The sequence below is a fragment of the Scyliorhinus canicula genome, chromosome 7 (assembly GCF_902713615.1).
Source record: "Scyliorhinus canicula chromosome 7, sScyCan1.1, whole genome shotgun sequence".
Taxonomy (NCBI): domain Eukaryota; kingdom Metazoa; phylum Chordata; class Chondrichthyes; order Carcharhiniformes; family Scyliorhinidae; genus Scyliorhinus; species Scyliorhinus canicula.
In genome coordinates this window covers 132,281,928-132,299,973 of record NC_052152.1, presented here as the reverse complement: position 1 = coordinate 132,299,973, position 18,046 = coordinate 132,281,928, and the positions used below count along the sequence as shown (strand labels likewise).

General features: G+C 43.3%; 1 protein-coding gene across 1 annotated transcript in view; it reads left to right on the top strand.

Annotated features, from left to right (window-relative positions):
* rab22a (RAB22A, member RAS oncogene family) overlaps positions 1 to 18,046 on the top strand; it is an 83,836-nt gene that overhangs the window by 24,225 nt on the left and 41,565 nt on the right. The window contains exons 2-3 of the mRNA XM_038802957.1: positions 17,035 to 17,114; positions 17,222 to 17,303. Coding sequence (XP_038658885.1) covers positions 17,035 to 17,114; positions 17,222 to 17,303 — 162 coding nt within the window. The remainder of the gene's footprint in view (positions 1 to 17,034; positions 17,115 to 17,221; positions 17,304 to 18,046) is intronic.

The window sequence follows — 18,046 nt, the reverse complement described above, 5'->3', positions numbered from 1 at the left end:
CTGCTTCCTCAGCTGATGGGCCAGCAGCCTGCTTGCCTTTTTCCTGGACTCATACACTGCCCCGTTTTGGGCTGGAGGGCATTTCCAGTGACAACCATAGATTTGTGCTGGTGGGCTGGGGATGGCAGCAGGTGGGGATAGAGTACCTCATGGACTCGTTCAGGGGACAAATTTGCGGGGCTGGAGGAGTTGGAATAATAATAATAGCTTATTGTCACAAGTAGGCTTCAGTAAAGCTACTGTGAAAAGCCCCTAGTGGCCACATTCCAGCGCTTATTCGGGGCGGCTGGTACAGGAATTGAACCCGCGCTGCTGGTCTTGCTCTGCATTACAAGCCAGCTGTTTAGCCCACTGCTAAACCAGCCCCTATTGGGATTGGCATGAGTTGCCCAAGGAGAATGACTTTAGGTACCTGCAGGTGAGCGATTTTGTGAAGACAGGTGCTGTCCTTCCTGGGGCAAGATACGTTGTTGTCGGAGGACGGTATAGGTGAGAATGTTGGATAGCTACAAGGAATTGATGTAGAGGGAGGACGCCCCAGTGGAGAGGATTAAGCGCGAATGTGGGGAGGAGAGTTATGGACCGGGACATGGATTAAGGCCTTGGAGGGTGAATGCTTCCTCGTTGTGTGCGAGGTTGAGCTTAATTCGGTTTCAGGTTAAAGGGCTCACATGAAGGTGGCGAGGTTGAGCCGGTTCTTTGCAGGGGTGAAAGATAGGTGAGATCGTATGGAGGGGGCCTGCGAATCACTAATCATGTTTTGGGCGTGTCCAAAACTGAGGGGACTGTGGCAGGGGATCTCAATGTCCGAGGTTCTGGGTGTGGGGTTGGCCCTGCTTCCAGAGATGGCAACATTCGGTGTGTCAGAAGATTTGGGAGTGCAGGTGGGGAGAGAGGCAATGTTCAGGCCTTTGCCTCTGATATCTTGGAGACTGATTTTGTTGTGTTGGTGAGACTCCAAGCCGTCGCAGGAGATGGTATGGGTAAGTGACCGTACAGAATTCCTGCGGTTGGAGAAGGTCAAGTTTGCTTTGCGGGTTTGGCAGAAGGGTTGACCCACAGGCGGAAGCCGTTCATTGATTTCTTCAAGGAGGATTGAGGGGTCAGCAAGGGGGGATGAGAGAAATAAGGGGGTAAAAATTGGGACGGTGGCATGTGGTCAGGCGTTGGTATCGGGATAGATTGGGGATTTGTGGTTGTTTGTTGAGGATAATGTTTTGGTCTTCCAATATGTATTTTTGTAAAAAGCCTTGGATAAAAATATATTTTTTTTAAATTGTGAAGAGCTGACAGACTTGACGGGCTGAATGGCCTCTTCCACTATAACTATTCTATGATTCGATAAGTCAATACAAGTCTGATGACAGTGTCATGGGAATATCACTTTAAGAAATGTTTGTCTTCTCAAGTGGCTGCAGTGATGTCAGTTTGTGGGTGGAGCTGGGCTCTGGCTCTGCTTTTTACTTTCGTTTTTGAGCTGGAAGCTGTTTTGGCTCAATTTTAGTTTTGTTTTCAGTTGGAGAGCTGCATTCCAACTAAGGTGTATTCTGGTCTCTGCTAAAGAATGTCTCCAAATCACATTGATAATTTCAAAGTAATACCTGTTTCTGTAAGGAATGCAAACCTTTGTCTTTGTGAAAAAGGGTCTTTGACTAATGGATATTGTTAGGAAAGTTACTAAGAGTTACCTAGAGAGTACTGTATTTTGGGGGGTATCAGTGTTGGTAGTTGATGAGGTATTTACTGTGTTTATAAGATGTTAACTGGATTCATAGAATAAACATTGTTTTGTTTTAAAATACTTTAGATCTCTGTGTCATCACACCTGGAAAGTGGGCCCTTGTGCTTCCCATAACCAAAATCTATTAAAAGTTATGGGTCAGGTGAACTCCATGATATATTTTGGCCCATAGAACAGTAATGACAGATGAATTTCCCTGCTGTCGGGAAGGTCATCGCAAGAGTCCTTGATAAGGACTTCTTCCTATGTTTGAAAAGCTCCTCTAGACGACCACTGCAGATTTCAGCCGCCAAGAGGCGCAGCCGGCATGAATTACGCTGTGCAGCAAGTACAAGTAAAATGCAGGGAATGGCGCCAACCATTGTACATGGCATTCTTTGACCTTACAAAGGCGTTCGACAATGTCAACCGTCAGGGATAATGGAACATCCTCTGGTTCGGTTGCCCCTAAATGTTTGTTGCCATCCTCCACCTGCTCCACAATGACATGAAAGACATGATCCTGATCAGTAGATCCAATTCACGTTTGGATTGGGATCAAACAAGGCTGTGTTATCGCATCAATGCTCTTCTCGATCTTCCTTGCTGCACTGCTAAATCTCGCCCTCAGCATCTCCCTGCTGGAATGGAGCTAAACTACAGAAGAAGCAGGAATCTGTTCAATCTCCACTGCCTCAGCATCTTCTATGAGAGTATGCACCTTGCACTAAACATCTGTAAGGCAAAGATCCCCCACCAACTAGACTCCTACACATTGCACTGCCTGCCCCCCCCCCCCCCCCCCCCCAAGCTATCAATCTATGACGAGACTTTGGATAACATAGATCACTTCCTGTACCTTAGGAGCCTATTGTCAACAAGGGCAAACATCGATAACTAGGTTTGACACCGCCTTTAGTGTGCCAACATAGCCTGAGTGTTTGAAGACCAAGACTTCATACCCAGCAGCAAGCTCGTGGTCTGCAAAGTAATAGTGATATCTGACCTCCTATATGGCTCAGAGATGTGGCATATGTACAGCAGGCACCTCTAAACTCTGTAGAAGTACAACGAGTGCCTCAAGATCCTGAAAACCCATTAACAGGAAGCAGGCCAATATCAGTTTTCTTGCCGAGGCCAACATCCCCAGCATCAAAGCATTCACCATGCTCAATCAGCACCACTGGGCAAGCCACGTCAGACTCCTGAAACAAACTCTCTACTCGGAGCTTCGATACAGCAAGCGAGCCCCAGGAGTGCAGAGGAAACACTTCAAGGAAATCCTTGGGGGGGAAAAGTGCAACCTCCCCCGAAGACACTTGGGATTCCCTGGCTCAAGATCACCCAAAGTGGAGAAAAAGCACCTGGGAAAGAGTTGAACATTCAAGTTTCATCACCAAGAGCAAGCTGAAGCCAAGTGTCAACTGTGAAAGGAATGAGTGACAAACTGGGCACCCCACCCGCTCGCTACTCCAACCAGTGTCTGCCCCACCTGTGACAGACTTTGGGTCACTTTGAGAACTAATTTTTAGTCTGGAAGCAGGCCATCCTTGACCACAATGAACTGAAGAAGCGAAGTACAAGCCAGTATTTCATGGGTAGAGTAAGAATAGGGAAGGGAACACCCATTTGTTTAAGTGAAATGAAAATCGCTTGTCACAAGTAGGCTTTAAATGAAGGTACTGTGAAAAGCCCCTAGTCGCCACATTCCGGTGCCTGTTCAGGGAGGCCGGTACGGGAATTGAACAGTGCTGCTGGCCTGCTTTAAAAGCCAGCTATTTAGCCCAGTGCGCTAAACCAGCCCCTCAATTCTTATGGCATTGGTAAGGAAGTTGATGTGGAGGAATAACTAAGCACAAAACTTTCATTGTAGAATGAGTTTTATTCCACAATTGAATGGTACAGTGCAACCATTGCAGTTATTATAATTCTCCAAAGTGGAAAAGTGTTCTATTCCTCAGCCATGATTTTCTTTTAAATTCCAAGCCAAAAGTGTGTTGTGTCGTTCAATCTAACTGCTTTCCTCTTGTACTACAGGCCCCTGTTAATATAGCCAAAGATACTCTGTTCTTAATGTTTTCTCAACTGACCTGCCACCTTCCACATACACATCCAGATCCTGCTGCTCCTCCCATTTAGAGTTATCAGTCTAACCTGAGGATTTTGTGCATTTGGGACTGAGATGATTGGCCTCCAACAACCACCTTCCTTGTGCTAGGTATGACTCAAACCAGTGGGGAGTTTTCTCCCTGATTCTCATTCACTCCAGATTTGATAGGGCTCCTGGACGCCATACTCGGTCAAATGCTGGTGAAGGGTCTGGTTTAGAACACTGGGCTAAATCGCTGGCTTTTAAAGCAGACCAGGACAGGCCGACAGCACTGTTCAATTCCCGTACCAGCCTCCCTGAACAGGCACCGGAATGTGGCGACTAGGGGCTTTTCACAGTAACTTCATTGAAGCCTACTCGTGACAATAAGTGATTTTCATTTTCATTTCATTTTCCAGGGCAGTCACTCACGCCTCACCTCAAGTTCAGCTCTTGTTTTAAAGCCCAAGTGTTACTTCCCAACAACTTTCTCATGCCTATTCCAGACACCACCACCTCCTTCAGGGACCATGCCATTGGTGACCATGGACTTCCATTGGATTGCTTCATGATTACATTTGGCAAAGTACTGCGCTGGTTTGCTGTTGCCTTCTGCAGTGTGGGTGACCAGGAAACACTCCTGCTCTAACCGCCTACCATCAGGTATATTGGAAAGATTTGAAGGCTGATGATGTTTGGCCACATTATGAGCACGTGTATTCTTTGGTCAAGTCCTGAAGTAGACCCAGAGGTAGGGATGCAACACTGTGGCACAAGACCTCCCTTGAGTTGAGCTCTTTTATTTATGTTTGGACTAAGGTTGTAATGAGGTCAGGAGGTGAGTGACCATAGCAGAATCCAAACTCCGCATCAGTGAACAGGTCATTGCTGTGTAAGTGCTACTCAATAACGCTGCTCAAGACCCTTGTGTCACTTTGATTGTGGGCAGATTGATGGGGTGGTAATTAACCAGGTTTTAATTTGTTCTACTTTCTGTGGTCAGGATATCTGTGGGCAGTTTCCCACATTGCTGGGTAGATGTCAGTGCTGTAGCTGTACTGGAATAGCTTGGCTAGTGCACAGCTAGTAAAGTCTTCACTGGTATTGTCGAAATGTTGTCAGGGCGCATAGCTGTTGCAGTATCCAGTGCCTTCAGCTGTGTTGGTACACCAATCCACAAACCTCGTATGTTAGACGTTTAGCTGCTGTTGTATAAAGAGTCAAAAGGTTCTGATCCTTTTCCACAAACATCTTTAATTTACTTCAACAGACTCTGCTCAAAACTCTAACATCACATCACCTGACACAAAGGCCACCTGAAGCCCCTTCACATATCAGTGTCAATTATTGGATACTTAACATAAATGAGACAACTAATTGGAATGTCTCTTAACACATTACTTGACAGTCTTCCCTTCTTTGGTGAAAAAAATAATTAGGTGAAAACAAAATTACAAGAAACTCAGAAACACGCATGCAAGTTCCCTCCCTTTTTTTTCATTTTTGGAAAAAACAGCCACAGAAACAGGTGCCCTTCATTAACGATATCCAAAAGTTTCTGTGAGCTAGCCCCTCTTTTTGTAAAACAGTCTGACAAATGATAGCTACTGTCAACCCATTTAATTTTTGCTATTTCCCCTCTTCCAACATCTGCTTCAAACTTGCGGTGTCTATCCTTGACACTTTTCATTGACACTTTTTGTAGAGTGCACATTTTTCCACAGAGATTTATTGTCAATGTCATATTCAATAGGTATATTTCCCAAATCCCCTAATCCCAAAATTTCTGTCAATATCTGAGATATATATGAAAGGCCATATCTACCGCCTTTACAAGGCTTAATGTCTCAGCAGCCAAAGTGCTTTTGACCACTCCTTATTTTCTTTGTTACTCACACAAGAGGGCAACATTTACCGTTGTTCCCTGAAAGGAAAATTATAAAACTGTGCTTGAACCCCAACACACAAATGTGCATAGGACGCATCACTATAAACTGAGTTTCAAGTGCCTTAGGTCACCTCAAACCGGGAACCTCAAAACACACTCCTGCATTTTTAGTTTGACCAACGCTTTATTTACTCGTGTTATGTCTTCCACTTTGGGAGCATTCATTTTTGTACTCCACTGTAAGACATCAAAACTCACGTCCTGTCTACCTAACCAATTAAGTTGCCCAATTGAACTTAGCAGATGCTCTTTTTCCATCTTTGAAACCATTGCGTCTTTTTGTGAAACCCTGCCACGACTAATTACTATTGGGCTGATGCTTCCCAAATAGGATTGCTGACGTAAAGTTGCCCCTAACCTAGTCTGTCCAATTTCCAGTCCAGTATATTGGGGCAGCATGGTAGCATGGTGGTTAGCATAAATGCTTCACAGCTCCAGGGTCCCAGGTTCGATTCCCGGCTGGGTCACTGACTGTGTGGAGTCTGCACGTCCTCCCCGTGTTTGCGTGGGTTTCCTCCGGGTGCTCCGGTTTCCTCCCACAGTCCAAAGATGTGCGGGTTAGGTGGATTGGCCATGCTAAATTGCCCGTAGTGTAAGGTTAATGGGGGGATTGTTGGGTTACGGGTATAGGGTGGATACGTGGGTTTGAGTAGGGTGATCATTGCGCGGCACAACATCGAGGGCCGAAGGGCCTGTTCTGTGCTGTACTGTTCTATGTTCTATGTGCGTGGGTTTCCTCCGGGCGCTCCAGTTTCCTCCCACAGTCCAAAGATGTGCGGGTTAGGTGGATTGGCCATGCTAAATTGCCCGTAGTGTCCTTAAAAGTAGGTTAGGGGGGGGGGGTTGTTGGGTTACGGGTATAGGGTGGATACGTGGGTTTGAGTAGGGTGATCATTGCTCGGCACAACATCGAGGGCCGAAGGGCCTGTTCTGTGCTGTACTGTTCTATGTTCTATATTTAAATGCACCGGAAGCCTGACTTCCAATCCTGAATTCTTTCCTCAAACCAGAGATTGCAATAGCTTCAAAATCACTAGTGCCACCCCACAAAAAATCATAGACATGCATTATAAAGATGCCAGAAAGATTTCCTTTATAGTGCCAGTAAAACATTGCCGGATCTGCTTTCAACTGGCAACAGCCTAACTTTAACCAAACTGACCTTACCGAAAAGTACCAGACTCTAGATGCATCATTTAATCCATGTACACATTTGTTCAACTTCCAGAGTACCCCTTCTGTGTTAGCTGCCTCTTTAGGAGGGTGGAGAAAAATGTCTCTCTGTAGCTGATATACAGCTTTTATATCTGTAGATTTGCATTCCCATGTCTTTGGGGCTATAGAGCCAAGATGATCTTTAAAATAACCTTTCCTGCCGTAGGTGAATCTACCCTTGAATCCTGATCTTCTAAGTTTGCTTCAAATCCTCATGCCACAAGCCTGGCCTTTACCTTTTCAGTTCCATCCAGAAGAACCTTTGTCCCCTATCTGGCGCTTCCGTGTGTACCCCAAATTCACTCCAACTATGCAGTTCTTGCTGTTTGGCATCTTAACTTTTTCATCTAACTTATTGGAAGCCACCAAAATCTCACGTGCATGTAGGCATCTACTCCTATTAGTATTTGTAGTCTTACTCGTGTTCCGAGACCTTGATAAGCTACGCCTCTCTCCCACCTGGTATCTCGTTCTGTACTGCTACTGCTTGATCTTTCCCTTTTGCTGTGGGATGTCCTTGCCATAGTTCTCTACCTTTTCCTGCAGACCTGTTCACCTGATGTACTATCTGAACTGGCACTGCGTTTCTGTGTCCTCCATTTTTGAACTTCGTGTTTCCAATCCATTGTCTTGACTCCCTCCCCTGAATGCTGTACATTCAACCAATGTTTATACTTTTCAGTGGCCCTTCCTGCTCTATTAATAACAGTTGCATCCTGCCATTGACTAGACCCTTCAGGCAAGTATGTCACTTTTGTACCAAGTTGTCCTTTTGGAAAAATGGCCTATTCTAATCCATCAGAAGTGTTGTGTTCCTCTACAGAGACCCTGTCTATATCAGTTAACTGGTCCTCTTAGTTCTGTAACACGTGCGTACCAGATGACCCTGGTTCCTTGCCATGTCTGTCTAAATTTGAAAATTTGTAATCTGTACCCATTATTCTTGATGAATGTACCCTAACAGTTTGATTGTCATGTTACAAAATAATTGTTTTGCCATCTATGCCTATGATCTTCCCTGGGCCATTCCATTCATTAAAATTGTCCCTCTTATAGAACACTCTCTCCTTGCTGAAAAACGGTATTTGATGGCCATACATTATGCCTCAAAGCTCTGCGAATTCTTTCAGAGACATCTGCTTCCAAAAAAGCTTTTCTTCTGCCATGTAATGCATTTAAATGCTCAGCAAAGGCAGAGCTAATTGTAGTCCCTTCCTAAGCTGGAGGCTGGTCATATAAAATGGATGGAATTTTAGGAATTCTTTGAATGTACTGCCCATGCTAAAGCTGAATTTAGCTTGCAGTTTGGTCTATTTGCCAAAATTTTCCGGAGCTTGTCATCTATTATGGCATGGTTTCTTTCACACACACCATCATTAAATGGGCTTTCTGTAGCCGTATTCATAACTGTGATATTCATGTTTTCACACACATCCCTAAACTCATCATTAGTAAATTCTCCCCCATTGTCTGTAAGGAATTTTGCCGGTGGGCCCATTCCTGTCCCTATCCATTTTTCCACAATTTGATCCAGAATTACTCTCTTTACTTCGGACAATCGTTGATTGACTAAATCTGGTTGCTAAATCTACACAATGCAAACTAAATATATTATTGGCTTTATCCCAGATCTTAAGGTCCATGGCCACAATGTTGTTAAAATCCCTGGCCAAGGGGAGGGTTACTATTGGTCGTGCTGGTGTCCTTCTGTACTTCCTACAAACTTCACAGCAATCAGTAACCTGTTCTATTAGCTTAGTATAGTCTTCATCCCTTACCCCTGCATCCTTTAATAAAATTTTCAGCCTCCGAGGAGACGGATGTGCAAATTACCGATGCAGTTTTAATACAACAAGCTTTTTATCAGCTAAAGTCCCATTTTCAACTGCCATTAACACATTCTTAACAACTGTACTTGAAATATTATTTATCAGTAATGGAATACAACAGTGTCCCGACTGTGTAAATTGTAAGTCCACTGTCTTTCCAAAAACTGTTGCCTTATCCTGTTCCATATCCAGTTTCATGCGTGCTTTCTTCATCGACAGTCTGCTCAGAAGCAAAGGTATCTCACTTGATACAACATCCGTGCTAATAAAATAATTCACTCCGGCAATGTTGCAAGGGATCACCACTCTTTTCAGCGACTTTATCCCCAAACCTGAAACTTGTGGAACTTTCAAATTCCTGAACCTTGTTACGATTTTCAGCATTCAAGGAGTCCAGGTAACATTTTAACCAGTCAATTCCACACACAGTAGATGTGCAGCCACTGTCCAATACAGCACTATTGAAGGATTCTGCAACCAACACCCTCATTACCAGTGTAAAACTGCTTGTTAATAGGACAATGCCTTCTTTCTGGTCACTATCTTTTTCCTCTTCTGACTCTTCTGTGTCATGTGACACTTCAAACACTCTATTATAACGTGTTGGACAGTTGAAAGCATAACGGTATTGAGAGTCATGTCGAAAACATTGATTTATTATGCCCCGTGCATTTCTGGGGTTCATCTTCCTATTGTAGATTTTAACTGGGTTTCTGTCTTCATAATTTCCGGGTCCCGATCTCCTTCTATGGTCTTGGAACCTGTTTGTAGCTGTACGATTTCGCCATCCTGTTAGTAGTGTATCTTCCATATTCTGCTTTATTGCAGGTTGACCTATTTGGGTTATCAGAGCCATTGGAATAGAATGTTTCCCCAGAAACATTTTTAAAGCTTCTGTCATCTGATCGAATAAGGTATCCTTACGCGCAAACTGAACTCCTGTCAAAATCAGGAGCCTATCCATGTTGCTCACTCTAGAACAGTCAAGTAATTTAAAGGCCAACACAGACTGTGGAAATTCCAGGTTGTGTTTCTGCAGCCTTTTATATAGTCTGCCAAATTCCATTTATATAGTTTTCCATGGAGAATTCCTCTTTTTTCCAGAATCTATCAAAATCCGACCATGTTTCATACGCACTTAACAAGTCATCCTTTATATAAATCTTATCCATATAACGTAATAGAGTCTCCAGACCTTCTTCTGAGTCTAACTATTCCAATTCCAGCTCAGAAAGCACTTTGCTTCGGATTTCACTGTCAGACGAGGAAGAGCCAATGCCATACCTTGTTTTCTCTTTCCCAAGGTCCTTGGTCCACATAACTATTACACTTCTCCATTGATCGTACTGTTATGGGAGCGGCGTTTTCAGAACCCCAAAATGTATCATGGAGTTCAACCAACCCCCACCTTTAATGTATTGTTGCTTTTGAAGCACATGGCTTGTTCTCCAGGTGTGGTATTACAATTATGGACACGTGGGTTTTTAAATGAATTCAACTTAACCTTTTAATAGACATTGGATCACTTAACACCCCTTACTTCAAAGATAACCCCGAAAATAATACAACACTAAATAATCCCTCAAAATGTTCCTTCAAACCTCGAAAAGACTTCACCTTTAACAACAGACATGAGGTTACATTCAATATATTTATAGTCTTTAGATTTTCAGACATCAACAGACCAGTTCTGTGTTTTCTTCTCGCAGCTTTTTGCAAAACACACTCCCAGCTTTCTCCTCAAACCTGAAACCAAAAACAGAAGTGAGCTCAGCTTCCCCCACCCTCTGACATCACTTCAGTAATGTGGGCTGCTCCATTTCTTAAAGGTACATTGCTTAAACATCCATTTCTTAAAGATACTCTCGCATGACAGTATGATCCCCGATCCCCTTTCAGAAAATAAGGGGGGGTAGTCATATCCGGCAATCTTTATCCTAGGTTAAGCCATATTTTTGTTTTTTTCTTCTCACTCACTCCTTGGTTTGGTCTGGAAAAGTTGTATCTTTCAACCCTTCACATTTGCACAGCAACCGTCCTCTGCTACCATTTGTTAGACGTTTAGCTGCTGTTGTATGAAGAGTCAAAGGTTCTGATCCTTTTCCACAAACATCTTTAATTTACTTCAACAGACTCTGCTCAAAACTCTAACATCACATCATCTGACACAAAGGCCACCTGAAGCCCCTTTACATATCAGTGTCAATTATTGGATACTTAACGTAAATGAGACAACTAATTGGAATATCTCTTAACCCATTACTTAACATCTTGCAATATATTTAGTTCAATTGAATCCTGCATTTATCCTTATTATGGAATTATTTTCGGTTCCCAATTTGTAGAGTTAATTTGCCTGAATATCATGTGATGCCTTTGGGGTTTCAATTTTATCCTGAACTGCTTTTTAAATCTAAGATATATGCACAATTTCCCTATCTAAACTGCTTTAAAATACACTAAATTTTTCATCTGTACTGCAGTTACCCTGAAAGCAGATATTCTCTCCTTTTTTTAGCATATTTGGTCCTCCTGAAATCTGGCACTAACATTAAATTGTCTGCAGTACTTTGACTGTTGATGGCCTCAATAATTGTTGCCTAGTTGTTCTCATTCTTGGATCATTGTTCCCTGCACATGGAGGCCCAATACCAGCTTCGTTCACAGAGGGAATAAATGAGGTGAATAATTTTCAATTTACATTTATTTGGTGGTTTATATGTCAGACTATGTGCTCCACTGGAGGGCAATCAAACAAAAGATTGAGCAGGCTATTGGGGTGGTTAAAAGCTATATCAAAGAGATTTAAAAGAAAGGCCTTGGAGGAGATGTTTATGGAGGCAGTGGTGGAATGGAGAGAGCTAGAATTGGAGGCAGGTAGAATTCTGGGATGATTGTAGGGTAGGAGCAGATTACAGACAGGGAGATGCAAATTCATAGAGGAATTTGAATACACTGGTGCATTTTATACATTGTAGGTGTTGGTGGGCTGGCAGCCAAACTAGTCAGTGAGCAGAGCGTGTACAGGACCTGATATGGGTTAAAACATGTGATGGGGTTTTCTTTTTTTTAAAATAAATTTAAAGTACCCAATTTGTTTTGCCCACGTGCAGGGTTTTCAAATAGCTCGATTTTATGAGAGGAGATAAGTCAGCCAAGAACTGGGTTATTCATGAAGGCCCGCTTTCTCAACCTTTCCCCTCGCCTGAGCTGTGATGATCCTCGGGTTAAATCATGACCAGTCAGCTCTCCCTCTCAAAGGGGAAAGCAGCCTATGATTATCTGGGATTATGGCGACTTCACCTTACCTTTAAAAGCATGCAGAACCAGAACCCCTGCTTCCTCCAAGTATAATTGGGTGAGGCAATGGTATAGTAGTATTGTCACTGGACTAGCAATCCAGCTTTGACAAAGGGTCATGGGTCATTCTTTTCTCTCCCTACTGATGCTGCCAGACCTGAGATTTCCCAGCATTTTCATTTTGGTAGCAATCCTGTAATGCTCTATGGACCAGAGGTCAAATCCCGCCACAGCATATGGTGGAATTTGAATTAAATAAAAATGTGGAATTAAAAGTCTAATGATGACCATGAAACCATTGTCAGTTGTCGTAAAAACCCATTTGGTTCACTAATGTCCTTTACAAAAGGAAATCTGCCATCCTCCATTTGTCTGGCCTACATGTTGATTCCATTGCTCTCTGTGATGGGCATTATATGCTGGCCCAGCTAGACCCACATTGGCGACACCCACATCCAAATGCCAGCGCTTCTTGCAATATTGTTGCAACATTTAGAAAAATAAATCTCTCATCCTCTCACTCCTCCATGTACCAATAAAATGTTGTTCTCATTTTTGCAAGGATCTGTCAGCTGAAAGTAAAGTGGAGGTTGCCATGTTTTACTAGTTTCTTTGCTTTATTCTGCTAAGCTTTTATTCCCTCGATTATGATTCTACAATTCGACTTTCAGTTTCATCTCCATATTTCTAGCACCATAATGTTCCCCATAAATCATAAAATCTGGGTGGCGCGGTGGTTAGCACTGCTGACTCATGGTGCCGAGGACCTGGGTTCATTCTGGGTCACTGTCTGTGTGGAGTTATGTACATTCTCCCTGTATCTGTGTGGGTCTCATTACTTGTGACAAAAATTATTTTTTTTAGATGTGCTGGGTAGATGGATTGGCCATGCTAAATTGCCCCTTAATTGGAACAAAATATTTGGGTACTCTTAAATTTATTTTTTAAATCATAAAACCTATTTTAAAAATATATTAAATAAAATAATTTACATGCAGGAATCTTCTAGAAATCTGTGCTAGATTACAAATCCTATCCTGCAGAAGAACTCCAGTCTAGATTTAATAGGTTGCCTGATTGAAAGATTATCAAAAACACTAGTGTTACGAGAATGCCTCCAAATCTTTGAAGCAGATCTATAATTAGTGTTGTTAAAACAACTTCTGTTTCATTCCCTCAAAACTAGAGACTGAACTCTTGGAAAGAATGTAACCTATCTTACTCGCTTTAAGCATAGATCTGCAGAAGCAGACAGACACGTGCCGTAGAATGAATCAACAGCTCCGTATTGCTTGCAGCAAAATGAAATGTCTTCATGCACTTCCTGAAGATTGCAAGATTGTAAATACTGCATCATCTATTTGTGATTTTAATCAGTTGTTGAGTACCAGCTACAAATTTAAGCTTCCTGCAATGAACATAAAACCCTCCACAGTCCGAAAGATCTCAAGTTTGTGTCTACACTTAACAAACAAATTAACTATACGTAGTCGGCACAGAAAATAAATTTTTTTTAAAGTTAAATGCAAAAATCAGTTGAGCTAAAAGTGTATGGCAAGAGGCTTGTGGATTGGTGTAGTACCAATAATGTTTAAATTATTTTAGACGTTGGGAGTAGCCAGAAACTGCAAGGCCGTGTGGCTGAGTTGCAGCTGTCCCTGCTGTTGTGACGTCAGAAGTTCTCAGCTGGATACTACAAAGGCTATACTGGCCCTGACCATATTCTGGCAATAGTGCTGAAGACTTGTTTCAGAACTAGCTGCGGTCATAGCCAAGAGTATAACTACAACCGCCTAACAATGTGGAAAATGACCAATGTATGTCTTGTCCACAAAAGGAATAACAAATCTAACCCAGACAATTACACCCCCCCCCCCCCCCCTCCCCAAAACCAATCTGTCTATTCGCGGTCATCAGTACAGTGATAAAAAGCGTTATCATCGAGTGGCACTTGTTTAGCAATAACCTGCGCACTGATGCTCAGTTTGAGTTCTGTCAGGGCTACTCAATTCAACCTCATTACAGCCTTGGTCCAAGTTTGGACCAAGAGCTGAACTCTAGGTGAGGTGGCAGTAACTGCCTTTGATATCTAGACAGCATTTGAGTGTGGTATCAAGGGGCCCTAGCAAAACTGGAGTCAATGGGAATAAAAGGGAAAACTCAAAAGGTTGGAGTCGTATGTAGCACAAAGGAAGATGGTTGTTAAAGTTGGATGTCAAACATAGTCCCAGGACATGGCTGCAGGTGTTTTAGGATAGTGCCCCAGCCCCATACATTTCCAGCTGCTTCGCCATTTATCCTTCATCATAAGGTCAGAAGACGGGATGTTTGTTGTTGATACTATTGGAGACTGCTCCGATGCGTGTCAGTGTGCAAATCACTGGACAAATCAGGCTTTGACTGATGCGTTGTGTGAATGTGGTTGAATGCTGAATCTGATGTATGCAACTCATCCACATGTACTGGTTTGGTTGTCTGATTCCTTCAGCAGCATATGTGGTGAAGTCTGTGCTTCAAAGGTGTGATGTGTACATGCGATCTGATGGACAAATAACATCTCTAGCCTTCCGTTCTCTCTAACCTGTGCAATTTTTTCTAGGTTTAGTATGGCTCTGGTTTTGCTACATCTGCAGATTAATTAGAGTGTAGGTGTTCATTCAACCTCTGTGGGTGTGATGTAGGGCTGATAATTTTGACCTCTGATAATTATCATTGGTAGTAATCATGCACAATGGAATCTGAGATGATACATTTAAACAGAACATTAGAAGAGGCAAGGTGTTTGTGGGTGAAAATTCTATTACACCCAAGTCTCTTTCCTGATCTTGACCAGGATAACAAAAAAAACTTTCTGTTGCCCAGTGAATGGAAAGAAAATTATCTTTCAGTTGTTAAAAAAATGTGCTTATATGAGGTAACTAAACCTCCAGAATTGTTCTGCATGTCCCCAAGAGTTAAAAATGAATCTTCTAGAGAGAAATTATGCAGCTCCAGAAAGAGTTCGGACCCTTCTCGGGCGACAAACTCAACCTGTGCAAGAACGAGGCCTTCCCAGTTAACCCAAATGGGGGGAAACAGAGCTGGAGGGACTCCCATTCAAACTAGCCCAAAACAAATTGCGCTACCAGGGGATCAAGATAGCCCAGATGTACAAGTGGAATCTGACGTGCCTGGTGGAGGAAGTTAAAAAGAAGTTCCAGAGATGGGATGCGCTCCCTGTCTCACTGGCGGTGTGGGTCTGCTTATGGGCGGTCTGGCACTGCCGAATCTACAATACTGCCTCTGGGCAGCTACAGAAGATAGACTGAGGGCATGGATACGCAAACCCACCATTGAATGGGTGAGGATGGAGGAGTCCTCCTGCAAGGGAACGACCCTCCGAACCCTCGCCATGGCAATACTTCCATCCCCCCGTGACAAAATACACATACAGTGTGGTGGTGGTAGCCACACTAAGGGCATGAGGCAGCATTTTGGTCGAACCGAGATAGCCCCCATCTGCAGAAATCACATTCCCACCAGCCATGCTCGACACCACCTTTATATTTTAAAAAATGGAGACAGGATGAGGGGGATGCTAACAGTTCGGAACTTTGACATGGGAAACAAACTAGCGACACTGAGCAAACTGACGTAAGACCTGGAACTACCGACAGAACAGGAACTCGGGCACCTCCAAATCAAGCACTTTCACCACAAGGAGACGGTAGGATACCCCAGGGGCCCGAGGGAACACTTGGAGGAACTGATAAACACGGACAGTAAGGAAGGGGGGTACTGCGGGAACATCTATGGACAGTTACTGGACAGGGCAAAATTACCACTGGATGAAATGGAGGACAAACCGGGGGTGAAAGTGTGTTGGGGACTCTGGAGCAAAGCACTGAGCAGGGCCAACTCCACTCCTCCTGCGCAAGGCTCAGCCTCATGAAGTTTAGAAGTGGTGCACAGAACGCATCTAACCAGGTTCTTCGGAAGATAAATATGAACGATGCCAGGGAGGCCCTTCCAACCATCCCCACATGTTCTGAGCTTGCTCCAGACTTTTAGGGTTCTGGACAATGTCCAAGATTGTGGGGGTGAGGGTGGAGCCGTGCCCGAGAGTGGGAATCTTTGGGATATTGGAACAGCCAGAGCTACACATGGGGCAGAGGGCTGACGCCCTTGCTTTCGCTTCCCTAATCGCACGCTGGGGCTGGCAATCAGCAGCACCACCCACAGCTGCAGACTGGCTGGCAGGCCTGGCAGAATTTCTCCATCTGGAGAAGATCAAGTATACCATCTGAGGATCGGAAGAGGGCTTCCACAAAGTGTGGGGGCAATTCATCGGCCTGTTCGAGACCTGTTTGATGCCAACAGCGACTAGGGAAAGAGGGAGAGATGGGGGAGGGCAAACAAGAATGCACACTACAGGAATGTATGGAGAGGGGGGAGGAAGCGCCCCCCCCCCAAATTTAATTTTGAGCCCTGATTAAGCTTCTTGGCTGAGGCTTGGGACTAATTCCAGTAAAAGCACACTTCAACAGGAGTTCAGCAGCCATAGTTCTTATGCATTAATGGCTTAGGCATGGTATGATGCAGCACGATGGTTGATAGTGGACTGGTAACCCCAGAAAATCCAAGTTCAATTCCTACCATGGAGGTTTGATCCTTTGAATTGTGTTTGAGATCTAGGGAACCAGTAAGCTGTTGGATTGTCAGCTGGTTCACTAATATGCTTTTAGGGTAAGGAGCCACCTTCTAGGGGAAAATAGATGCTTGATTTTAAAATAGATTTTTTTTTTAAATTGAATTATGCAGCCCTTCTTTTGCAAGTAATTGGAATTATTTGATTTGAAATATTTAATCTTTTGATGTCTCCCACTTTTGTTCACCTCAATAAGGAATACTGAAAAGATATAACCTAACTTTTTTTCCTTTCATGTATTTCCAGGACACTGGTGTTGGCAAATCCAGCATTGTTTGGAGGTTTGTAGAAGATAGTTTTGACCCGAACATCAATCCCACGATAGGGTGAGCAACGAACACAAGTTTTTTTTGTTTTTTTTTTAAAGATATACCTTTGAGAATGCATACTGCCCTACTTCTGAATTTTGTGTAACTATGATTTCTGTATTTAGGGCTTCCTTTATGACAAAGACTGTACAGTATCAAAGCGAGTTGCACAAGTTTCTAATCTGGGACACAGCTGGCCAGGAGAGGGTAAGTGGATGAAATGCAGCTTGACTCAAAGTTGGTGGGGGTGGGTGGGATTTAACTACTAATATCTTTCTTGGATTCACTATCTCAAAAGGCTTCCAAGTTTTGATTCCAACGAATGAGTATTCTTTTACCCACCCGTTGTGTGTAGTTTATAGCTAGTCCGAACAGAGAACTTTTACTAAACATTTAGCTTTAATCTCATACTTCACCCCAATTCAAAAGTTCTTAATTGGCTGTAAAAAGCTGTGGTTTTACATTGTGGTTACTGGCTTGTATTCCTCTTGGATGATGTAAATTCGCAGCTCTGTCCGCTGCACCTGTCTGTATTGTGAACTAGACTAGATTTGAAATTAAAATGGGCCTTGTTGCAGTTGACCTCGTGCTCAGTTTTCTGGGCTTTTCTCCTGCTCCCTCTTTCACTTGTACGCTTGTTCGCTGCCTGACTTTAGAAACACTATTCCAACAAGTCTGCCCGAGCGATACTTTGCAAAATTTGACCATTGGAAATAGATCAAAATTTATTGTAAAATTCAAGGAGCTGCCTATCAAACACATAGTAACAAAACACACCTGATACTTGTATTTGCATTGAAATGTTTGAATGCTTGACCTCTCCCAAGTAACTACGACAGGCGTGACATCTATATGCTGGGGTTGTTGTATATCAAAACAAGCTGAATGGAGATCACTTTGTAATGCGTTAGTTTTTTAACCCCATATGGACCATGAATGAAACATGGAGA